General features: G+C 32.8%; 1 protein-coding gene across 5 annotated transcripts in view; it reads left to right on the top strand.

Annotated features, from left to right (window-relative positions):
* The window catches only part of LOC148626291 (rap guanine nucleotide exchange factor 4-like), a 124,771-nt gene that overhangs the window by 42,161 nt on the left and 55,987 nt on the right, over positions 1 to 26,623 (top strand). For all 5 annotated transcript variants that reach the window (XM_088570174.1, XM_088570175.1, XM_088570176.1 and 2 more), the window contains 5 exons: positions 375 to 432; positions 2,579 to 2,688; positions 5,202 to 5,430; positions 10,242 to 10,425; positions 26,176 to 26,321. In XM_088570174.1, the coding sequence (XP_088426300.1) occupies positions 375 to 432; positions 2,579 to 2,688; positions 5,202 to 5,430; positions 10,242 to 10,425; positions 26,176 to 26,321 (727 nt within the window). The remainder of the gene's footprint in view (positions 1 to 374; positions 433 to 2,578; positions 2,689 to 5,201; positions 5,431 to 10,241; positions 10,426 to 26,175; positions 26,322 to 26,623) is intronic.

Raw genomic sequence — 26,623 nt, 5'->3', positions numbered from 1 at the left:
CTGCAAAGGGAGATAATCAAACAAAAAGATTATATATGTGAAAAGCCTGAAAGCTTAGCTCCACATGCATTGCACAATTGATTTTGATGAATAAAGGTAATTATTGTGTGATGCAACAAAGGGATGTAATGCAACATATAGGTTTTACATGTATAAGGCCTTATCAGGGCAGCTCCTTCTTAGCCCCTCAATGCAAGCACAAAGTTAGGCATCAGATTAAGATGTGCATGTAGGACAATAATTAATACCCAGTGACTGCAAGAGGAGAAAACAGATCTTATGCTTTTACATGATTTGAATCCACATGAAGCAACACATTAATTTTTTAAACTTGCTCATAATATTTTAGTGAACAATTAATTTTCTGATTACAGAGAAGTAAAGAACTATTAGAAGATGTGATAACTCCCTTAGGTTCTTTGACAAGATCAAGTAAGTAGAAAATATCTTTCTTCCATTTTGATGTGTTTTCATAGAAACAAGAATGGATATGGTGAAATGCAACAAATGCATTATTGTATAACCTAAATAGTAAATACTTTCAGAGATCACCAAAAGGTTTTCAACAAGTGTAGATATACCTTTTAATGAGTTCTGAAAGGCCTCGATAAATAAAGTAATGAAGTCAATAGTAACAGAATGATGACACTCTTCAAAGTAAAAGTAAACAGTAAGCACACAAAGACATATTAACAACCAACATCATTCACGGCACCCCATTTATATATGTAAGTCTGAGAATATTGGTAACTTTCATGATTACTCTAATCAAAGTCTTTGAAAATGATGGTGTCACAGTGTCTCAGATTTAAGTAATGTTTCAAGTTTTGTGGTGCTTAAGCCAGATCTTAGATAGGGATTCATTTAAGAATTTATTTTCTAATTTCTGTTAATTTTTCACACCTCTTCACTGATGTTAGAAAAAAATGTTCTCTTCTATAGAGACTTTTTTGTTCTTGGACATCATTTTCCATTTTTTTGGCCATGAAAATGACAAACATTCCAATTATTAGGGGGTATCAATCCCCTGCACCCCCCTCTGAATCCACCACTGGTGTCCATCCTATGGTCCTTACTTCCATCCATCATGCAAAGGAGTTATAATCTCTTATCTGTTACTCCTCCTACACAACTGAATAGATTTTATGAAATTTTTACAGAATCTTTATGGCATAGTCCCATTGTGTATCTTATTTTTGAAATCTTGATCCATATCAATTTAGAGGTTTAACATACACAACATAGACATTTCCATCATTTACAAATGTGGGGACACATGTGTACCCACCACACTGGCGCTTATCCATTAACTCCTTCTAACTACTTAATGAAATTTAATAAAAAATCATAGAATTTTACATACTCATATTATGCACTTCCTATTTGATATTTTGATCAGTTCTAGGGTTTTGATCCTGCTACTGTCTGCATTATGCTTATCTGTATTTGTAATTTAATGAAACATTCACATACTGTGCACCCTTCTTTTTAGATTTTAATACAAGAAAGGTCCATTTTATTTAAAAAGGAAGTGAAGGTCTCGGCTCACAGTTTTTTCTAGTTTTTGCAGTGTTAAGCTATCTTTAAACCCAAACAGATACTGCAAGAGACTTTCAACTGATATAAAGGCCTAAAATAGTGTCCATTTGGTTGAAGTTGTAGGATGACTCCTTTATGAGAGTTATTGCACTTGAAATTGGAAAAATGATGTTTTTTTTACAGGTTTCAGCTGATATTTTTAAATCTATGATAGTAGATAGAAAATATTTCTTTTGATGTGATCCTTATGATAAGGCCTACAAAATTCTTGAGCTTTGTTAGGATAGGCCTTTGAATAATTCAAAAATGTTTGTTCTATCTTATCAAATAGTATGGCAATGAGATTTCTAATTTTTCCTGGTGAGCATTTCTTGCTCTTGAATGCCTCTAGTTTCCCTCATGTTGGAAGATTTTGACTACCAATTTTAGTCTTTGGTATGACTTGGCCAGGGATCAAACCCACACTCCAGGTGAGCATACCACCATGAGACTACCACCTGGTGATAAATTCTTTATCACTTAATGCCATAATGCGCCTCCTACTTTTCAGATTCATAATTATATTTTAAATCTTCGACTAGTACACATAATATAAGAAATCAAAAATACATGTATTTGGACACATTTTAACATTTGATACACCATGAGGTTCAACTCAATTTCCAAATATTTTATGAGGTTGAGTGCAGTAAATTTTTGTAATTAAAACATGTACATATTTTTAAGAGAATAAAAATTCAAACTGTTAGTTTGATTGGGTCCTGATTTAACTGAATTAATCAGAAGTACTTGTGCCAATTTGACCAAGTGCTGATTGGACTTGTTACCAACTGGTTATTCTATGGTAAAGTGCTGAACAAACAAAATTAGATATCCAACAGGAGACGAGTGCATGATTTTTGTAGTGAATCTAAAAATGTCGACCAATCTTGTTAACCAATAACTAGTTTTTACTGAAATTCTTGAGAATCATAAAATATGAAGAACATAAATTGTCCTTACAAATGTTGTTTTTATGTGGAATATTGTATTACTGTAGGTTCACACCAGCATCAATTTCAGTTGTCACCACAAATTTCAAGGTCAAGAAAGAGTAGTGGTGGTAACATGAAGATCAAACATGGATGTTCAGCTGCTCCAATCAGTTTAGTTAGTATTGCTGTTAAAGTGTTTTAAGTTTTACTTTGGAATATCTAAGATTACTTGTAGCATATACATGTAAATAGATATTTTTCCTTGATTGAGTTAGCAGCTATGTGATCAGTGAGGTTGATTTTACCTAAATCCTTCTTAGAAGTCCCCTTCTGGCTTTAGCTGAAGGGGACTTTAGATTTGCACTCCATCTGTCCATCTGCCTGTCTGTCAGTCCCGAAAAAAATTGAAGTTCTCTGCACTTTTTCTCTGAACGCTTTCAGATATTGAGCTGATTTTTGGTATGTGAGTCAACCTTGATTAGTTACAGATCAGGTTTACATGTTGTTCCACTACCTAAATTTAATTTTTCTGCACTTTTTGCTACATGCTTGCAGACTTTTAGCTGATTTTTGGTATGTGAGTCTACCCTGATGAGTTATAGATCAAGTATACGTTTTGTTCCACTTTGCTGATTTTTGTCTTGAGTTATGGCCCTTGTATTTACCAACATTTTAAAAAGTTTTCCACACTTTTTTTTCTAAATGCTTGCCGATACTGAGCTGATTTTTGTCAAGTTTATGTTTCATTCTGCTTTGCAGATTTCTTCCAGTTTCTTTCAGTTTTACGCGCTATACCAAAATTTCAGAATTACATGATTTTTTCTGAAGAAAACCTGTTAATATTATCTTGTCCATATCCCTTTTTCTGTTCAAAATCAAGGTGATTTTCTTCAGTTTGTCATTTATACTTGATGACCCAGGGTAGTATTTTTGTCAGTGATATAAGGTCTCACTAACCACTTCCGGGTCAAATGGCCACCCCCCTATGTAGTACCAAAAACACACTGAACCTAGACATATGCATTGTAAGTGCATTATTTGTGTGTATTATGATTAAAAGTAGTCAAAATGAAGCTGAGAATGTGTACTTTAAAATCATATATGTAATTAACTACAAAAGTGTATGAATATTGTTTACATGTGTGAGTAATTTGCCTCCATGCTGTCAGTTAGCAGAACAGGTAAAAATGTAGATTTTCAGTATTATTTATTCAAGTAAATTTTGTGAAGAATTTCTACTATCATCGTACCATTAGCATAATGATTTTGGAAGCCATATTTTCCAAGCTTCACAACGGTATGCAACTTTAAGATGTCATTTGTCCTGGGAATTCATAGTGAGACTTTGAAAATTACTTTTTTAACATGTAAAGTAATGGAAACTTTAGAAGTGGTTAGTGAGACCTAAACAGTTGATAGGGGACTATGTATTGTTTTGCAATACTCTCAGAATGCTTGTTTTTTTTTTTAAGTTTTAAAGGTATATAAATGTAAATATTATGAAGTCTGTCTTATCATAAATCAGATACACATTGTACCAGAGGAATTTAACCTATTTCTGCTAACACGTCATGAAAACTGTAATATATACCTGCTAGGGGAAATAAAGGATGTTATATGTTTTAAGTTCAAGTAAATAATGGGATGGGGAGAGTCGGTGAAGGGTGTATTTTTTGTGAGTTTGCTCACAGTTTTCTAGTTTGTACTGTTCATCATGTTCATAAGGGTTAGAATTGTTTGAATATGTAAAAATATAATGTCAGTTTTAGCTCACTTGTCATCCATCGTCATCGTTGTCCGTCATCGTTGTCTGTCATCACCATCCATCATTGTCATCCCTCGTCGTCGTTAACAATTATACAAAACTCTTCTCCTCTGAAACGACTTGACTAATTAGAACCAAACTTGATATGAATGTTTCTTGGTGTATCATGCATAGATCTAATGTGGGAATTTTTGATTCATCAAAAAACATGGCTGCGGTTACTAAAAATAGAACAGAGGGATCAAACCGTAGCTTTTCATATATACCTCCATAACCGTTAAGTTAAGCTAAACTCTGACTGGGTGAAAGTGTTCAGCATGATGAGATCTATCTCTGTATAAATTTTGGTTTTAATCCATTTAGCCATGTTGGAGTTATTGCCCTTTTCAATGATTTTTGCTATTTGTAATGTTATTTCTTTCTAAAAATCTTCTCCTCTGACATTATTTGATCAATTGGAACCAAACTTGGTATGAATGTTCCTTGGTGTACCTTGCATAGAACTGGTATGGGGATTTTTGATCTGTCAAAAAACATGGCCACCGTTACTAAAAATAGAACATAAGGGTCAGGCAGTAGTTTTTTGCAACTTTATTAGAACTACAAAACTCTTCAGGGATAAAAGTTGTCGGATGACTCCTTGTAAGAGTTGTTGTCCTTGAAAGGGGAAAAATGACTTTTTTTTTTACAGTTTTCAGTCAGTATCTTGAAAACAATAATAGATTAAAAGAAACTTTTAAATGTTGAAATGATCCTTATGATAAGTCCTACCAAATACATCTTGAGTCAAAATTATTAGACAATTTCTTGTTAAATTTATTGCCTTTGAAAGGCAAAATTCAACCAGGTGAGCAATTCAGGCTCCTGGGAGACTCTTGTTGATCAAATTAAATTTTTATGGAATTCTTTTTAATTTCATCCAGATGCCATCTCAAAAATTATTCAGAGCATCAAACATTTTGAGAGTTATTATAATGTCCAGAGCTTCACATATGATTCGTGACAGAAAATACCATTTACGGACATATCGTAGATGTATGGTTGGCACTGAGATGGTTGACTGGTTGCTACAACAGAGTACATTAGTATATTCAAGGAACCAGGCTGTTGGAATTTGGCAGTCTTTGTTAGAGGAAGGACTAATTGTCCATGGTGAGTTACATTAAAAAAAGTAAATATGTCAGTAGAGACTGGTCTGATTTTTTTACAGTGAGTTAAATTTACTTGCTAAGTATTATTCACCTTTTGAGGAAAAAATGATTGTGCAAAGTAAGTTATCTGTCAGTTACCAGTTTTTGAATGAAGGACTGGTTAGCCTTAATGACTTTATTACCTAAAGTTATTGACCTACTGAGGACAAAATGGTTATTTGTGGTGAGTTACTTGTCAATTATTATAGAAGTAGTAGGAATTATGAAGTAAATGGGGCCAGAAACAAGCATTTTCATGATTTTTGAAAATAACTTGATTATAAGTCAATAATTTAATTTCAGAAGTAACATGCTTTTTGATTGGATAAAGCATTTGTCCATCATCTCATAGGCCAAATTTTGTAATGTGACTATGACGTCTTCAACCTCTTTTAATGATTTGCTCATTGAATTTTGATCTTAAAATTAAAATTATAAGGAATGACTGTTATATTTTTTTGTCTATTTAAAATAACCTCAATGCCCTTGGTGTACACTTTAAATAACACAGGTTATCAAGTGTGCACCATGTGATTGTGGTTATTTCTTTATAGATTGAAAAAATATAACAATCATTCCTTAAATGGATCTCTTTAAAATGATTTTAAAATGGTGTTGTTACTTATTAAGGACCCAAAAGGGACAAAAAAACAAGCATTTTCATGATGTCTGGATAATAACTTATTCTTAACTATTAGGAAATAGATCTCTTTAAAGTCATACCATAACATGCCATACCACCAAAGAAAGAAAGACTTGGATTGATTGTGGATTTGTTTGTTTGTTTGTTGGGGTTTAACGTCCGAACAGCAATATTTCAGCTGTATTCAGACAATGAACATGAAATGGATGATAAAATGAACATGAAATGAAGAAAAAAAAAGGATGGGTCACAAGGATTATAAGGTCGACAAATTTTGATTGCCACTGGAAAAAGGGGGGATGGGTAAGGTAGGGCAATTTAGCCTCCTGTGGCGGAGCACAAAGGTTCCTACTCCTATCGAATACCACAGCCGGGTTCTTTAACGTGCAAGGAACGTGGCCTTTTTCCCAACACGGTGCACCACTATGGTTTGCGGTCAGGTTTTCCATATTATAGCCTGACAACCCCAGCATGTAACACGCCAGGGGTACCCCATTCCACCACCTGGGGCACACAACAGTTGCTCTGTCGGCAGAGCGCCCTAGCCCCCGGCTAGGGTTCTGAGCACTATTTAGTCGCCTTTTACGACAAGCTTAGTGCTGCTGCAGGCCAATTCTTTTAACACCCGGACCTGCACGGGGAGATTGATTATGGAGGGTGTGACTAAAAATATTTATGAATAAGGTACCAAAAAGGATTCACTTTGATTCTGGTGACATTATTATCCTGTGCAACATATTTTATCACAATCAAAATTTGGAGTTGTAAGTAACAAGCTTGAAATGTGTGTCAGTAATTGCCCAACCTATTAAGGAAAAACACTGATCCCGTGCAGAGCTGTGCCCTGTAAAGCATTTTATTCAATTTGATGATTTATGGTTATTGATCTGAAGAAATTGACTCAGTTTGTCAGAAAAAATGAAAAATGTAATGGTAATAAGACACAGAGAAATAGTTTTATACACCCCAAATAATTTTTGAAGTTGGCTGGTGGGGGATGGGTATCCTTTATCTCAAGTTCTTTGGGTAGATGCAATGTCTCAAGTCCCCGAAACTAGGATTGTTGAACGATAATACATCATCTATATAGCAGAAACTGACATCAAAGGATCTAGCTAAACAATGTTCCTTCCTTTGGATCAAGTCAGCTATAAAGTCAGCTTCATAGAATTGAAGGAATAGGTCAGGAAGTAGAGAGGCACAATTTGTTCTCATTGGAATGCTAAACTTTTGTTGAAGAACACATGCTCCACACGGGACAAATATGTTGTTAAAAAAATCCAACATTTTGAAAATATCTTCTTCGGTATATTTGGAATTATTTTTTACAAAGTATGAGGAATCCCAACCAAGAACTACATATTTGTATCTTGGTGTTCCAGTTTTCCTTTTGGAGTAACAAAAATGTATAATGTTTTTGCGTCATGATTTTAACTGAATATGGGGATAAAGTGTTGAAAAATCATAGGTTTTAATGCTATTGTATTCTGAAAATAATCTTGAATTGAGGCCAAATAGGGTTTCAAGAAGACCTTTGTGAATTTTTCAGGATCCATATTGAATTAGTACCACTACGGGAGAAACACCATCTGTCTGTTGGTTGTTCTGTCCATATTTATTGTATCTTACCACTGAATGGATTTTATTGACATTTCATGGGAGAGTGGGTATCCTATGCATAAAGGGATATAGTTGTTGTCAAAGGACTCTTTTGGGAGATATTTTAATGTAAAAGTTCTACAGAATAAATCCTCATAAGCTGAACTGCTCCTTAACATTAAGGAATTTTGATTAAATTTTATAGAAATTTTGAACATTTATGTTGATGAGTATGAAGAACAACTGTCAAAGGAGTCCACAGGGAAATATTTCAACGGGTTTTTACATTCAACAGTTTGTTTGTTGGGGTTTAACGTCCGAGCAGCAATATTTCAGCTATATTCAGACAATGAAACACAAGGACAATAGGGTTGATAAACTTTGATTGCCACTGGAAAAAGGGGGGATGGGTAAGGTCGGGCAATTTAGCCTCCTGTGGCGGAGCGCAAATGTTCCTACTCCTATCGAATACCACAGCAGGGTTCTTTAACGTGGCATCTTTCCCAGCACGGCGCACCACTATGGTTTGCGGTCAGGTTTTCTGTTTTATAGCCTGACAACCCCAGCATGTAACACGCCATGGGTACCCCATTCCACCACCTGGGGCACACATCCCAGTTGCTCTGTGGGCAGAGCGCCTAGCCCCCGGCTAGGTTTCTGAGCACTATTTAGTCGCCTTATACGACAAGCTTAGAGCTGCTGCAGGCCTATTCTTTTAACACCTGGACCTGCACGGGGCTACATTCAACAGTTACTGTTGGATATGTATTTGTGAGTTGCTCACAGTATTTCTGCTTGAGTTTAAAATGAAAACATGTGAAGCATTTTAAAGAATTAAGTCATACACATTGGTGTGACGTGTAATTCCAAGCAATTTGAGTGACACAATAATACACACAATATCATTCCAAAACCTAAACAAATTTTTTTGTATTTGAAGTATTTCTTACAGTAATAAAAAAAAAATTAGAGATTTTAAAAGAGGGTTGGTCACAAACATACAACTTATGCATAGATAAGCATCATGTGGCGAAAAAAAATTTTCACCTTATGGTAAGAAATCAAAATAGAGAAATAATCTACACACTTGGTATATGAAAACAAATTAAATTACTTGCTTAAGACATTCAGTATCAGAAAAGAATTCATGAATAGGTCACCATTTTCACTTTTCATATATCTATACGACTGAATGAAGAGAGTTGAATTATGGGTCCATTCTTATGTATTCATTAATCATTTGACTTATATTTATTTATGTCACCATTATGGAGTTGTAACTGAAGAAGTTTTAAGCTTCTTGACTTGAATTTGATCATACACATATGAAGTGGTACCTGTTCAGTGGAACTTCTCATTTTAATTTATTAAAATCTTTTGTATTAGAATATCTCCAGCACTGAATAACAAAACAGGATTAGGTCCTTGACACTATTTACACAAAATAAGTAAGAAAAACCAAAACAAAAAGCACACCATGTCTCACCATGATCATTAATCATGATCGACTGAAAATGTTCTTCAAACATATGACAGAATGCAATGTAACCATCCAAAATTACAAGGAATCTTGAAAATAAACATGATAACCTGTTTAATCCCTCACAGAAGTTTTGTTCTTTCATTTTATGTAGATGCCATTCATAGATATCTTGCAGTGTTTTGTTCTAACTGATGTGGACAGCATTTTCATGCTGTTGCAACCAAAATAAATAAAAAATTATCCTCTTCTGTGGATTTTGTCTGTATTTGATTTTCATGATAGACATGGAATCACTAATTTGATATCCCTAAGTTTTTCTTCTCCTCATATGAAGATCCCTACCTGTGATTTTAATCACATATGAAATATTGTTTATTGTTCATGACTGTGCCAGGTATTCAGAAACAAAAAGAAAATGGGGAATGCATTTGTTTTTGAGTGTTTTTTGACAAAACAAACTCTAGAATATCAAGTGTGTTGCTATTTTTTGTTTCTGAATTGTTGGCATGTTTATTGGTATGTTTATTGGCATGAATTGTAAGGTATGAGAGTCCCTTGGATTATTTTGAAAAAGAAATAAAATTATTCAAAATTTAAGCAAAAGACTATTTCTTTTACTCAGCCATGGACAGAAAAAAAACTTTAATTTCAATATTTTCCATATTACCTAATAATATGCATTTTCAAATAAATTTTGTTAACTCTGACTGCTTTTGAAAAAAATAATTATATTGTCCTTAGGTGGAAAAAATCAACATGAAATCCCCCCCTTTCAAGAAGAAAAATGATCTATGTCTAACAGGCTTTCTTCTTAGTTATATATTGTATCAAGAAACAAAAACAATGACGTTTGACACTGATAGACAGCATAAATAGGTTTGTCAGGGGACATGGCTATGTGTAGCAATCATGTACCAACTGATGTTTGGTTAACAAACTGGTATTGGACTTATTCAAATAAAAAAAAAAAAACAAAAACAACAACTCAATATTAAATTTGATTGGCAGTTACTTTTTTAGTTAAAATATTTCAATAATTTTATTTCAGTTTGTCATGAGCATCAATTCAGAGACAAATATTTATTTTATCGATTTCAACAAGATGATCAAGGATTTGGTACTGTACCATCACAAAATGACAAAAAAGAAGCAGAAGAAGAACTTCAGGATGTTTTATTAATGCTGGCTCAAATTGGTCCTGATGCAATGATGCGAATGATCTTGCGAAAGCTGTAAGTTTGTATTTTCATTGCATAGGAGGGTATTACCGTTGCCTATTGGTGTAACAGTCTACCATTAACTGTTGTATCTAATTGACATCAGTGGCTTGAAGAGTAAAGCTCTACATGTAGATATTGCTTTACTGAGAATTTAGAGGTAAAATGTTCATAAAGGTAACAAAAGGTTTCCTATATGATTTCATATTTATCATTGAAGGAGCTTACAGCTATATTGTAGCTGTAATTTGTGGGTTTTTTTTCTAGCACATTGTTGACATTCATTTTGTTCTAATACCTAACCACCCCTATTCCATATGGACACAAAAAAAATTGAGGTGAAAGAAGGCTGTGGTGTTGTCTTCCTTTAATAGTCCATGTTGGCACTATTTGAAGAAGTGGTTTTCGCACATTAACTCCTGTAGAATCAAAGTATATGATATTGTTCTGTGAAATAATTCACACCATTATTGGTCTTGTGTGTTATGACCTTAACTTTTAGGAACAAAGGGCTAAAAAGAAACAAATTTTCTGCCCAACCACATGGGTAAAAGCATTTGAATTTCTATGGCTTTTAACACAATGAAAAGTTGGCAATTTTTTTAATTATGTCCATAAATGTACAACAAACCATATGCCTGTTGGGTTAATTAAAAGAAAACAAAATCTTATCTTCAGAATTAATATCAACAATCGAACAATATTTTGAAAAGAAAAAAAATAGTAATTTCTAATTTTCATTTCATAAATCATTCCCCTTGTTCACATACATACCAAAACAGTAGTTTTTTTTATGCCTCCGCCACAAAATGGACTGGTACATACAGTTTTACTCTTGTCAAATGACATTCTAATTAAAATTAGATATCCACACTTGCTCCTTATTTTCATTTGGATGTTTACTTGCCAAGCACACTTGTCAGGTGTGACAAGTTAACATCCAAATGAAAATAAGAAGCAAGTGTGGATATCTGATTTAAATAATATTGGTCCATTGACAGATGTTATGTCATTTAGGTTTTTTTATTTATTATTTGAGATATTGATGAGTTACAGATTTAGTTAGAGTTTTATTCTTGTCTGTTGATTTTTTATAGAGTTGTGCCAAATTTAAAGTACCAAAATAAAAATGCACCAGGGTGCACAAGCCAAGTTGCATCCCCATTTAAGAGAAAGAAATACTTTAGACATTTTAAATCAAAACGGTTTTCATTTACCTGATAAGCAACTATATCCCAAAGTTCCATTTGAATTGGATGTAAAAATTATGAGTTACCCTGAAACTTGATTTTTACAGAAAAAAAAAGTTTTTTGACAACTGTGACCTAAATTGCAAACGAAATTCCCCCAAAATCAATAGTGTTTTCATTTATTGTTGTCATCTTCTGTTAACAATTTTTCAAAAATCTTATCTGATGAAAGCACTGTGTGAATATATGAATTGTGTACAGATGTTCCTTATGGTATCTTGCAGGAAATGGATATTCAGATTTCTGATTTGTCAAAAAACATGGCCTTCATCTCAAATTTGAAGACAGTAGTTATCTGGGTACAAAAAAATATGACAAATGAGATGATTTTGATTTTAAAATTATACATTCCCCACTCTTGTGCAGTTATATTGCAGCTAGCCCAGTGATTATATATCTTAGTTGTTAAGGTACACAGAGCTATTGGCGACTGTTATGAATTCTTAAGATGTTAAGAGACAAGCTTTTGGACCATACACTGCCTTAACAAGATTTATTTTTTATATCCATATCTTGTTTCTGACAAACAGATTATAGATGATGGATTTTCAAAATGTTTTCAAATTAATTTTCTGTAGTTTTTACTTGAACTTGACACATCTTCCATGCCAACACTTTTTGAAAATTGTGGCTAGGGTTTACGTCATGCTTATTGTATTGAGTTCTTTTTATTTTCACTTATGAATTGTTCATATCTTCTGTACTGTTTTGACTACCGGTTTTACTGATTTTGACTGGTGGCAAATTTATACTGCCCATTTGTGTTGAAGTAAACCGGAAATAATGAATCTTCATGGAAGCGGGGGGGGGGGTTTAATGGGCTATAAAACCTGGTTTAACCCACCTTCCATTTTGAAATGCCTGTACAAAGTCAGGACCATTGCAGTGGTTTTCCAACTTTCCAGTTGTTGCCCTGATTATGCCATTTGCTATAAGGACTTAACTTTTAGACTATTCCTTTTGACTGCCACCTAAATTTGATCAGTTCAATAATTATGTTATTACCCTTCATTTGATTGGGTTGTTACCATATTTTTTGTATTTGGCCAAAATATTCTGCTTTTTTGTCTAATGGCATTTGGTATTATTTTTTCTCTTAGTAAAACTGTTGTTCTAAAATATAATTTGTAAGATGGTCATTTTATTTTCCATAAATATAAAGTTTTGATCAGACCATCAATCCCCTCCATAAGGTTTCTGATTAAACTAATCAAATATGAAATTTTAATATAATAAGTTGAAGTTTCCACAAAATAATAGATATGAAATAAGTGAATCCACCCCTTCACTGTATAAGTTTCCATCAACCAAAGAAATATTTGTATTTGATTTAACACAGGGATGTTATTTCACTGTAATTTATTAGTTTTTTATTGCATTAATAAAATTTTCTGTGTGGGATCCATTAATTGAAGTGATCACTGGTTTCTATTTTAATTTTATAAGTTAAAAACATAAAATGTTAACATTAGTTAGATACATTTTATCATGTGAAGGAGATAATAATCACATTTATATGCATTTCATATACCTGTATTTTACCTGGGTAGACAGTAATATGTCTCACCTGTCACCTACTTTCAACATAACATATATTTAGTGGTTTATATTACACTAAATTACTTGTAACATCTCAAGTAAAAGAAACATTAAGAATTTAAGTATGAAATGGAAAATAGAGGAGATGACTTCACATGTGTATAAAAGAATAATTGTATAAAAATAAAACAATGAATATGGATTTAAAGGAAATCTTTGGAAATATGTGATCTTAGAACAACATTCTAGTAATTGAATTATACGGATATAATAGCTGTACTTGGATGATGCAGCATCTTATTGCATCAACCATTAGCTGTGGATTGCGGGCATTAACTATACATCATGGAGAAGATTACATGCTTAAAATACTCCTAAGAAAACCGTAAGTCTCTGAGATATAACAAATGTATTTATTAAATAATCATCATTACTATGAAGTGTGACACATTCAAATGTCTCTCATAATGGAAAATGTCTGTAATTATATTTGAAAAATTAAAAGTGAAATGAATGACAACTGATAATGAAGAATTGTGACAGCACATACTTTTTGATTAGAGTAACAACTGTTCAGACAGAATCTTAGTGTTGTGCAGTGACATACTATAATGGCTTATAATTTAACAGGATAATAACATATTGTCTTCAACTGTACCAGGACTGACTGAGTTTAATAATTTGTCATTTATAATCATAATTCAAAAATATATGACGTAGAAAAAGTCTGAAGTTTTCAATGTCTATTAATGACAGATGGATGTTCATGATCCCTGATAGAATATTATGTAAATATTGGTTCATCTTAGCAAACCTTATGGGCATTAACAGGTTATAACAATAAATATGTCAAATGATTTAATCCCTGTGGTCACATGTAACACAAGCCCAAGTAAATTAGCTTACTTCAACAGGAGCTACAGATTTTTCTGTTTTTAAAAGATGTACATATCGTATTATAGTGCATTGATACGTGTTGAGTTGTAATTAATTAGTTTAAAAGGTTAAAAAATACACCAGTTATTCCTTATAATTTAATATTAGTATCAAAATCCAACAAAAAATCAGTGAAAAAGATTGATTACATCACAGTCACATTACAAAATTTTGTCTATATGAGATGATGGACAAATTTTTTTATCCAATCAGAAAGCATGTTACTTCTGAAATCAAATTATTGTTTGATAGACTTGATAGGTTAAACAAAAAATTGTCATAATTTTTGGTGAGGCAGCTGCATAAATGGATGTTACAGCCTTGACTGGGTGTCAAATAAACCATTGCTGTTTTTTATATAGTTGCATAATATATTTTGTCCTATTTACTTTCTGCATTTTGAGTAAGCCTAATGCAGAAAACTGGTAACCAGTTTTAGAGTGCTTTCTGTTAACTAACTGGTAATGGACCCACTCACAACACAAGTACAACAGTATATCTTTTACTAACAACACTAAACTAAACCCACCAAGTGACAATGATCTGAAAGCAAATATACAATCATAAGCAAACAACAAAACAAAAGTTAACAATCCTAATCCTTTCTCTTTGTGAGGTGATTGTCTAAAGAGTGTCTTTATCACTGACATATAAAAGAATTAAAATGTTATGAAAGTTTAAGATTAAAGTGTCACTATCACTTTTATCAAATTGTGTCTCTATGACTAATTTATGGTTGTCAGTATCATAATGCAACTAGTGTCTATCACTATGAAACTTGTATCATAACTCTATTGTCATATAAGTCTACAGTCAATATTAATTCTTTATTCTTTTCCTCAAAGAATTTTTTTACTGAATTAGACCAGTTTTGAGACATTCCTGAAGCTTATGTTTTGTTAGCACATTTGTCAGCTGAAAACTACCATCTACCCAGTTAATGCTTTTAATTTCTTCATTCTGAATTGACTACTTTAAAGCACTAATTTCAAATCTTAATCTTCTTTCAGTGACTTCATATCAGGTCCAGTTGTACCTGCACTTTGTAAGAGTGTAATTAACCTATCAGCTGATGCATGACCAAATTGTTTATGAAGCTTCAATACTACTTCCCTCTTTTCCTTCGTTGATAATGAGGTATTGACAAATGAGGTTTACTTCAATATGTTTTCCAAACATTTTGACTTTGTCATTGGTCAAATCTAGAGCTGTATGAGATCTTTTGAGAGATTCTTTGCTTAAAAGCAGATGTATTTCACAGACAACCACTTCAGTTTCAATGGAACATTTCACTGATCCAATTTTTGCAGGGAATTTCACCTTCTGATATGAGTACACTGTTTGTCCATCCCCAAACTTGAATGACTGCTGCATTGTAGCATTGTATGTTTCAGCAACAAATACAGTCTTTGGCTTTAATTCTTGTTGTGATGATGTTAGCAATGTAATATTAACAGTCTCTTGAAAACATCCATTTTCATTTTCTGTCAACTTTACATCTCCCTGCTTGTGAGGATAATCTTTCACCCAGTGATAATTAGAATCTCAGATTCGACAACATTAGACACTACCATTAAATGTTGAATACATTTTCATTTTGTTTGGATTACCAGACCTATCAGAATGATTTCTAGGAAACATTCTTAAACTTTGACCTCTCTGTGAGAACCACTCACTTATGAAGGCTGATTCAAAGCAGATTTCATTGTATCAAACTTTAGGTCTGAACAAGCAGTTAAAGCTAATTGCCTGTTGTTTTGATTCAATCCTGCATTATCAAGTAACTTGAAAGCTAGTATAGCCTCAGGTAATGCTATGTCATACTTCTCACCTTTTGTGTGATAATGTTCAAATTGAACGATATAATCTGACATGGTCATGCCATCAGTTCTTTGAAACTTATCAAACACAATGCAAGCTGAATAACTTAATAAGCCTGATCAACTTTATCTTTCTCAAAAAGATTATCTACTGCTACTTAAAGTAGCATTAGATAACTTCCGTAGGAGAACCAAGTCCGTATTCAACGATTGTGAGGCACGTTATGCCTTTCGTCACTACATGAGAAATATGTTATCATCCCTGCGAACAAAGATTCCAATGACATTGTGTTTGTTTACAAAGCGTGTTACTCCAGTTGCCTTAAAAGGAATTGGGCATTTAAGAAACATCCCAGGTAATGCAACTTACAAACATTTTTTTTTAGCTCACCTGCCCAAAGGCCATGTGAGCTATTGCCATCACTTGGCGTCCGTCGTTGTCGTTGTTAACAATTATACAAAACTCTTTTCCTCTGAAACTACTTGACTGATTAGAACCAAACTTGGTATGAATGTATCTTGGGTTATCCTGCATAGAACTGGTGTGGGGATTTTTGATTCGTCAAAAAACATGGCCGTCATTACTAAAAATAGAAGATAGGGGTCAGACAGTAGTTTTTTGCATATATCTCCTAAACCGTTAGGTTTAGCTGAATTTTGACGGGGTAAAAGTGTTCAGCATGATGAGATCTATCTCTGGTCAAATTTTGGTTTTAATCAGTTAAGCCATGTTGGAGTTATTGCCCTTTTTCAACAATTTTTGCATTTTTAATGTTATTTCTTTCCAAAATCTTCTCCTCTGACACTACTTGACTAATTGAAACCAAATTTGGTATGAATGTTCCTTGGGGTATTCTGCATAGAACTGATGTTGGGATTTTTGATTTGTCGAAAAAACATGGCTGCCATTACTAAAAATAGAACATAGAGGTCTGACAGCAGTTTTTCACATATATCTCTGAAACCGTTAGGTTTATCCCAATTCTTTCAATAGCTGGAATGATCCTTATTATTAGACTACAAAAGTCTTCAGACTCCTTGTAAGAGTTATTGCCCTTGCAAGGGGAAAAATGACTTTTTTTTAATAGTTTTCAGTCAATATCTTGAAAATTATACTTCTTTAGTGAAAATTGTTGGACAACTTCTTGTTTAATTTATTGCCTTTGAAAGGCAAAATTCAAGAAGGTGAGCGATTCAGGCTCCTGGGAGCCTTTTGTTTATATTTTATTTGTTTTTTAGGATTTTACAAAATATCCCCTACACTGCCACCTGACTAGGGTGTTATGGGATATGTAAACAAACAGAAAGCATGTCTGACTATGATTGTTTGTGTAAATCTAAGTAATTCTAATACAAATAAATTACACATAGCAAGAGGAAGAAGAAAACAAAACAAAACAAAACAAATAAAAGGCCTTTTACTCACACTCTCACCCAGCTTTCACACTATCTGCTTAGCTAAATAAAATGTACAAGAGAAAAGTTTTGCTTGTGTATATATTTACATGACATGATAATTATGGACCATCTTCTCTCAAAGTTCAGAATTATATTGTTCATTACTGCAATGAATTCTTCTAAATCACTAAATCATGTAAATATCGAGGTTTTGATTTTAGTTCTATAATGTTTGGAAGTTTCTCTCTCAACCTACATTGGTAGATATAATTTATTATAACAATAACAATATAATTAAGAAATGGAGTCTCATCAGTGTATCCTGAAATAATACTTGATTTGTTCAATTGAAAAGCTTGATAAAAATTCTTTATATAATGTGACACAATATCCCAAAAACACTTTATAATATAATTTTACATTCATTAAAGAGATGCTGAACAGTCTCTTCTCTAGATCCACAAAAGGTACAGTATTTTGTATCGTTTAGATGTATTAAGTACAAAAATTTATTTGTGGGAAGAATTCTATGAAGTATCTTATATTGAAAAGATTTCATGTAAGTGTGATTGCATACCTTTTTCAAAAGATAGAAATATTTTGAAAAATCATTAATTTCTATCTCAAGCACTTCTTCCCACTTTTCAAGTTTTTCATTTGGTGAAAAAATAAGCCATCTCTTTAAGTTTTTATAAACAAAAGAATGAATATAAATCATATTTAGCCCACCCTGTTCAAAGTCATCTATCAGAATATTCCTCCTTATTTTATCTGATTAGCCATTCCAAATGAATTTAAATAACATAGAATTAAGTTCATTTAGCTTTTGGTCTGGTAGGTTTGGTAATGATGTAAAGAGGTGACTGAGCTTTGAAATTGCTAATGTTTTACCTACAGAAATGTCAGTTTTCTATGTTCCCAACTTTTTAACACTCTAGATACTTCCTTAATGTTTCTTGAAAAATTTATATCAATCAGTCCAGACCAAGAACATGGAAATTAAAATGTGACTATTTTAAATCTAAATTTGGACATAGAACACGATCAGAAAATATCTTACTCCCAACCCAAACTGCTCTGGTTTTTAATTTATTAACCTTTAGACCAGACACTACATGAAAGTGAAAGGAATCAAAGCATTTCATGGTCTCCCTTAAAGAGGACTATGTACCATCTAAAATTAAAAAGGTATCATCTGCAGACTGAATAATAAGAGTTTGGGAATCATTAACAATGACACCATGTACATCGTTAATGGTTTTTAGTTTGGTAGCTAATAATTCAACAATAATAAAAAGAAAGGGAGATAATGGATCTCCTTGCCTGCTACCGCTATTTAAATAAAAAAAAGTTTGGCATGTGACCATTATTGATCACACAGCTTTTGGCTCCAGTGTATAGGACCTTAAACCATTTGGTTAAAAAAATCCCTTTCAATTGTGTCAAAAGCTTTTTTTAAGTCTACTAAAAGTGGCAATCCAGATTTGTTATTTTCTTCTAAATAATGCGTAAGATCATATAATAAGTGAGTATTTTCACAAATAAATCTATCCTTCATGAAACCATTTTGTGATTCACTAATGATGTGTGGGAGCACTGATTTCACTCCATTAGCCAACACAGCTGAAGCAATTTTTAAGTCAGTATTAAGAAGACTAATAGGTCTCCAATTACTAATGAAAAGTCTGTCCTTATGCTCTTTTGGTATACATGTAATAACTCCTTGGTACAGGAATGGTGCAAAATGTTCCACCTTATAACCATGATGTAAAGATTGAAAGACAAAAGGACCAATATCATCCCAGAAAAATTTATAAAAATCAACGGTAAACCCATCTGACCATTGGACTTTTCCCATTGGACAATTTTTTCAAAGCATCTCAACATTCTTTAAAAGTCAAATTACCTTCACAGACATTTTTTTGTTCATTAGAAAGATTTACTTCATGTTCAAAAACGAGCTGTCCAGAATTGTTTACATTTTGTGAGGAATAAAGTTTAGTGAAAAAATATTCTTGTTCCTTTAGAATAAGGGACTGGTCTGACAAACGGTTAGAATTATCATCAATAAGTTCAGTAATTGTCTTGTTCACAGAATATCGCTTTTCAAGTTTACAAAAATATTCAGTGCATTTTTCTCCATTCTCATGCCAGTTGGCACAAGACCGAAGCAAAAGTCCAGATATAATGTTGTCTCTGCTATGTTCTAGTTCAGTTTTCTTTATATTCAATGATTCTAATAAATTATTGTTTGGCTGCTCATTGAACATTGTCTCTAGTAGAGGATATCCTTTTCTAGTTTCTTATAAGAATCTTTTAGTTCTCTTGATTTTTTGCTACTGTATTCAAGGGGACCACTTCTTATCTTTATCTTCAGAATCTCAAAGAAAAATTGATCATCACACTTCAACTTGACATTGAGTAAATCTTCTATATCTCCTGATAAATAGTATTCCTGAATACTATCTCTGTTGCATTGTGTTACTCTGTTTACATGTACATACTCTAAGTCTCAGAAAAGTTGGGAATTGAATTTCCAATATCCATTCCATCTCTTTGCAAGACTAACAGAGAATGCAAATAAGATAGCAGAGTGATCTGTTCTATATCCTGGAATAATATTAGTAGTTTTCACATATAAACATACTACTTTTGATAAAGATGAAATCTTAAACAACCACAAGTCCTTCATGTCTTTTCTCAACATCGAAACAAAATGTGAGGACTTAGTCACACCTTTATATGTAATTTATGCGCACAGGTAAATACTTACCGATACACAAAATGTATTTGTTGAAATAAAAACAAAAACGTTGCTGCTGTAATATATTTTATTGATGAAAACAGTCATAACAGAATACATATAAAATAAACATTCTACAATTTATACAAACAAAATTCATGAAATACATCACACAGAAGTATAAAATACATTGAAATATGTAACAAATTTTCAACCAGAACATCATCAAAATAGCCTGCTTTGAGGAAAGTTTCTGACCAGTCACAGTGGTCGGATCTGGTACCGACTTATAAGAAGGTCAATACTAAAATGCTCGATTTTTGAGCTGAGAAAGGGGTCCGACTTATAGGCGAGTATATACGGTACCTTACTTATATTGGATTTGCAAACTTCATAAGAATTCATACAAAGAAAGGTTCTTCATCTTGCTCCACAAGGAGATGTCAGTTTATCTTACTAAGATATTGTTTGCAGTGAAGGATGGGACAGCAAGCTTATTGTAATACCACCTACATTAATTATATGTGGATACTTAAAGGGTAATCAAGGGAACCAAGGTTATAGCGGCAATCAAAAGAATGCATTCCAGGGACAAAGACCAGACATGGAAAACAGACACGCACAACAAAGAACATAAAGCAACCAAAATCATACATACAAAGTAACAAAAGTAAATGAGCAACTCGGACTCCACTAAAAACTAGGAGCATGGACCAGGTGCACCGGTAGGGTAAGCGTCCTCTGCTTTTCTAGAAACACCCGCCGAGTTGCTCATAAAAAGTCAAAGGAACCAAAGGGATGTTGCCACAGATGAAAGGAAAGTTGACAATTCTGAATGAAATGTCATCACGTTTGTCGTAAAGTTGGTCAGTAGTTTTCCTTTACCATCGATTTCTAAGTGTAGGTCAAGATATGAGGCTGACTTCACAGTGTCTGTAGTATCCTTTATCTCAAGTTCTTTTGTGGTTGAATAGGAACCCTTTTCAACATGTGGAGTATATTGATAGTCTTTACATAATACAAGAAGAATCTGAAGTTCATTTTCCTATATTGTACTTAATTACTTAATAAGAGAGGATAATTGCGCTAAATCTATGGTTACAGGGGGCAGCCATCTTTGCTATTAAATAATCTCCCTTACTGCAAAATTACCAGATGGCAGCACTAATTATGATGTAAATGTGGCATTTTGTCTGATGAAGTGTTAAGTAAACAACCCTTAAACTGTGGAGAATGTACAGTTTGTCACAAGTAGAAAGAGTAATCAAGGGAACCAAGGTTATAGCGGTAATCAAAAGAATGTAATCCAGGGACAAAGACCAGACATGGAAAACAGACATACACAACGAAGAACATAAAGTAAATAAAATCATACATACAAAGTAACAAAAGAAGTGAGCAACTCGGACTCCACTAAAAACTAGGAGCATGGACCAGTTGCACCGGTAGGGTGTGTCCTCTGCTTTTCTAGAAACACCCGCCGAGTTGCTCATAAAGTCAAGTCCGGGTTAGACAAACAAGGAAAGAAAATCATGAAAGTGGTTGTGAGAATTTATTTTACTTGTGAGTGAAGTTTACATTTCTGTTAATTATGGAATATACACAAGATAATAGTGGAACAAAAAGGACATATATTTATTTTGTTTAATTTAAGTCATTGACACTGCTGATGTATTATATTTTTTCTATATATTACTCAATCATGCAAAACATATATATTTTTGTTTCTCTTAATTTTAGAAACCATTCAATTGAATTGAAAACAAAATCAAAAGCTATTTAAAAAAAAAAGATTTTGAAAGACCTTTTTTTTTACAAAGTAAAGAAGTTGACATTCTTGAATTTGAAATTTCATGCAATGCAAACAAAGAGAAAATTATACTCTTTTATATTATTTATCTTCTTTTTTTTCTCATTTTTGTTTTTGTAATAAACATAATTTAACTCTTTTATTATTTATCTTCTTTTTTTCTCATTTTTGTCCTTGTAATAAACATTCTATAAAAGTGTAATATTATTTACATCTAATTTTTGTCTGATGACCTGCTGTGCTGTCTCAAATTATGATATTGAATTTTTAAAAACAGTTTTCAATTCTCAGTTTTTTTTCTCATTTTTTTACACCTAATGTTGATTTAAAAAAAACAATTTCAAGTTTTGATATTTTTTATTATACAATTGTTTTGAATTATATTTTCATATTCACACACATTTTGTTTTTTGTGTGACCACATGATAAGATAAAGTAATACTTGATCAGATTAGTGCCACAGATACATCATAATCATGATGCATGCTGGATAAAATGTCAACCTCCTGTGTTAATGTTTATCAGTTAATTAAGGCTAATTAGTGAGGCTTTGAAATTGAAGAAACACATTTTTTTTGCATGTTTACTTAGATACCATTAAATTAGAGTAAAACTCTTTTGGAGTTCCTATTCCCTTTAAAAATTCTGAATATTTACTTCAAAACCTAAAATTCCTCAGTTTTTTCGGAAATTAGTTCTCTCCAAATTTTGATGTCTCAACTCATTACACTATCTTACTACATGATAAATTGAAATCTTGTTTGAAAGGACTTATTCATTAATCTTTTGCTGTTTCAAAAAATTATGTTGTTCTTGGTTGCAAATCCACTTATTTTTCTAAAACATTGCTGAAGGGCAAAGCATGCTACACAGAAAAGCAGGCTTGCTATATGCTTGATTTTCTCATTGATAACATAATTGTCACATATGGAAGAGCTATTTTTCTACAAGTTGGCATTCCAATGGGCACTAACTGTGATCCTCTCCTAGCTGATTTGTTTTTATATTCATGCAAGACTGAATTTCTTCAAAACCTGGTAAAGAATAAAAATTTAATAAATGCTAAAACCTTTAACTTTACATACAGATATTTTGATGATGTATTGTCCTTCAACATCCCTTCTTTTGGTAAATGGTTACCGTCAACCATCAGAGCTCAAGATAAAGAAGACCACAGAAGCAGACTGTTCTGCATCTTTTTATGACGTACATCTCGAATTTGACAACAGTGGTCATCAGTCCTTGGTTGAAAAAATACTGAGTTTCTTCTAAAACAATGGGTAATGATTGTTTTTTGTAAAATGTTCTTTGTGCTGACATGACCGCTGATTTACCAATTATGACAATAGCATGCAACTGCTTTTTAATCACCACAGGTATAGTCACGCCACAGTGGAAGAGGAAGGTTTAGCATGCTGTAAAACCTAGATTTAACCCACCATTCATTTGAAGTGCCTGTACCAAGTCCGGACCATTGCGGTACCAGCTGGTTCAGTGATGTAATATCTGTTTTGTCAGATTTATTTTGGACTTGGCTTGATTATGAATCAGATTAGTGTTTGCTTATTTTGTTGTTACCCCTATGCTGTAATAAGTTTTTCTACACCATCATCTGAATTCAAATCATCAGTACTTATATCTACAGCTACTTCCCTGGGTCTTCCTTGTAATGACAAAGCTAGGCAAGTTCTCTCTTTTTTATTGTCCAACTCTGTAACCAGCTCCAAGAGCTTCACCTTGCTCTTCCATTGCTGGTAAGTCTTTTCATCTCTAAGACTTGGTGGGTTCTTGAAATTGGATGTCATATTCTCTGTACTATAGATTAGCTCTGCTGCCACTGTTAACTATACGGTAATAATCCCACATTTAAAGTGTGCTGTAAATCATCTTATATTGATAAAAAAAATTCATTGGTATTTTTTAGCTCACCTGGCCAAAGGCCATGTGAGCTATTGCCATCACTTGGCATCTGTTGTCGTCATCCATCATCGTCATCTGTAGACGTCAACAATTATACAAAACTCTTCTCCTACTACTTCTTTGATTAGAACCAAACTTAGTATGAATGTTCCTTGGGGTATCCTGTATAGAATGATGTGAGGATTTTTGATTCGTCGAAAAACATGGCCACTGATACTAAAAATAGAACATAGGGGTCAGACAGCAGATTTTCGCATATATCTCCTAAACCGTTAGATTTAACTAAATTCTGATGTGGGTAAAATTGTTCAGCATGATAAGATCTATCTCTGGTCAAATTTTGGTTTTAATCCGTTAAGCCATGTTGGAGTTATTGTCCTTTTTCAATGATTTTTGCTATTTTTAATGTTATTTCTTTCAAAAATCTTCTCCTCTGACACTACATGACCAATTGAAAGCAAACTTGATATGAATGTTCTTTGGGGTATCCTGTATAGAACTGGTGTGGGGATTTTTGATCCGTAAAAAAACATGGCAGCCGTTACTAAAAATAGAACACACAGTGTAGGAGTCAGACAGTTTTTCGCATATATCTCCAAATCATTAGGTTTAGCCAAATTCTTTCAATAGCTGAAATGATCCTTATTATCAGGGCTACAAAAGTCTTCAGGGATAAAAGTTGTCAGATAAGGTCTCACTAACCACTTCTAAAGTTTCCATTACTTTACATGTTAAACAAGTAATTTTCAATGTTTCACTGTGAATTCCCATGACAAATGACACCTGAAAGTTGCATACCATTGCAAAGCTTAGAAAAGAAGGCTTTCAAAATCATTATTCTAATGGTATAATTACCGTAGAAATTCTTCACAAAATTTACTTGAATAAAAAATACTGAAAATCAACATTTTTACCTTTTCTGCTAACTGACAGCATGGAGGCAAATCACTCACACATGTAAACAATATTCATACACTTTTGTAGTAAATTGCAAAAATGATTTAAAAGTACACATTCTCAACTTTATTTTTAACTACTTTTAATCAGAATACACACAAATAATGCATTACAATGCATATTTCTAGTTTCATTGTGTTTTTGGTAATACATAGGGGGTGGCCATTTGACCCAGAAGTGGCTAGTGAGACCTTAAAAAATTTTATGAGTTTTTATGTTTTTATTTTTTACATTTTATGAAAGCTTATAGTATTGTGAGTCTAATAAGACAAAAACTATCAAAATCAGACCTGGGACTACAAAGAAATGGTCATTTTGATATCATGCCCCTCAGTGATATTTTCCCTAAATTTCTGAAAAAAAAATACCATTTTAACTAACTTGATATCTATGATAATTCAAGAAGTTATAATAGTAAATATCATTTATCATTATGAAAAAAAAGGACAGATTTCAACAATTAATATCATGCCTATTTCATCACTTTACTCACACATGTAAACAATATTCATACACTTTTGTAGTAAATTACAAATATGATTTTAAAGTAGAAAAGGGGAAAAATGACTTTTTTTTATAGTTTTCAGTCAATATCTTGAAACAGTGATAGATTAAAAGAAACTTTCGATTGTTGAAATGATCCTTATAATAAGCCCTACCAGAGACATTTTTGAGTCAAAATTGTTGGACAACTTCTTGTTAAATTTATTGCCTTTGAAAGGCAAAATTCATCCAGGTGGGCAATTCAGGCTCCTGGTAGCCTCTTGTTTCATTTCGTTTTTTTTTTTCAAATCTTCAGTTTCAAGTGTGGCAGGACGGCCTACCTGTGTTGTAGTAGGTAATAGATTTGAATAGCCAGTTAATAGACTTGGCTTAAGGATTTATTCTTAAGCCTAATTGGTTTGTTGCTGGCCTGTCTAGAGGGTTCTAGGGTTCTGAACTCAGTGGTAACAGTATAATTTTATGAGTCAAATCACGATCTCCTGTTACATTTTATGCCCAACCGAAAAACAAACAGGTTTTGCCAGTAAGCTAGTTGCATTCATGGTATGAAGACTCCTTAGGTGGGAGAAGTCTGCTGGACAGCCTACCCGAATTGTATTTAGTAGTAAAATCAGTTTGTTGCTGACCTGTCACCAATGAGTAGTCTAAGGTTCTATCCTTGGTGATGATAGTCAATCCATGCTCTTCATTTACACAACTAATTTAATTGTACAAAATTTGTCTTATGGAATGACTTAAGTGAAATATTAAATACACTACCACATGGGCACTAAGGCTTGGTAAGTATCATGAGCTATTCCAGTTCAATAAGGTCAGGGTTTTTTTTTTTTTTTTTGTTATTCTGCAATAAGTTTTATTAGGCTGAACTGTTCTTTAATATTCTTTCAGACCTCAGGATAGAACATGTGAAGATTTGGAGATTATTTATGAAGAACTATTACATATCAAAGCTCTCTCACATTTGTCTACAATGGTAAAAAAAGAACTGGCCAGTGTATTAATCTTTGAATCACATGAAAAGGCTGGAACAGTTTGTAAGTAAATGTATATAATTTGCTTTGAAGACAGTATTCACCACATCACTGTTAATTTTTTAAAATAAAAATGAGGTCCCATTACTCCCAGTATGTCTAGAATAAACATTAACCTATAATCTTCTAATTTTCTGACTAGACTTGTGAATGAATTTTTGGTTGCAGATTTTTTTTACAGGGGTATGGAGATCTGTCAACAAGTTTTAATAGTGGTATGTAGATCTCTCAACAAAGTTTTAGGGTGGTATGTAGATTTCTCAACAAGGTTTTATTGTTGTATGTTGATTTCTCAACAAGGTTTT

This window comes from Perna viridis, chromosome 2, assembly GCF_037379345.1.
Source record: "Perna viridis isolate PV_CMFRI_1.1 ecotype Kerala chromosome 2, ASM3737934v1, whole genome shotgun sequence".
Taxonomy (NCBI): domain Eukaryota; kingdom Metazoa; phylum Mollusca; class Bivalvia; order Mytilida; family Mytilidae; genus Perna; species Perna viridis.
This window is presented reverse-complemented; position numbering and strand designations above follow the sequence as displayed.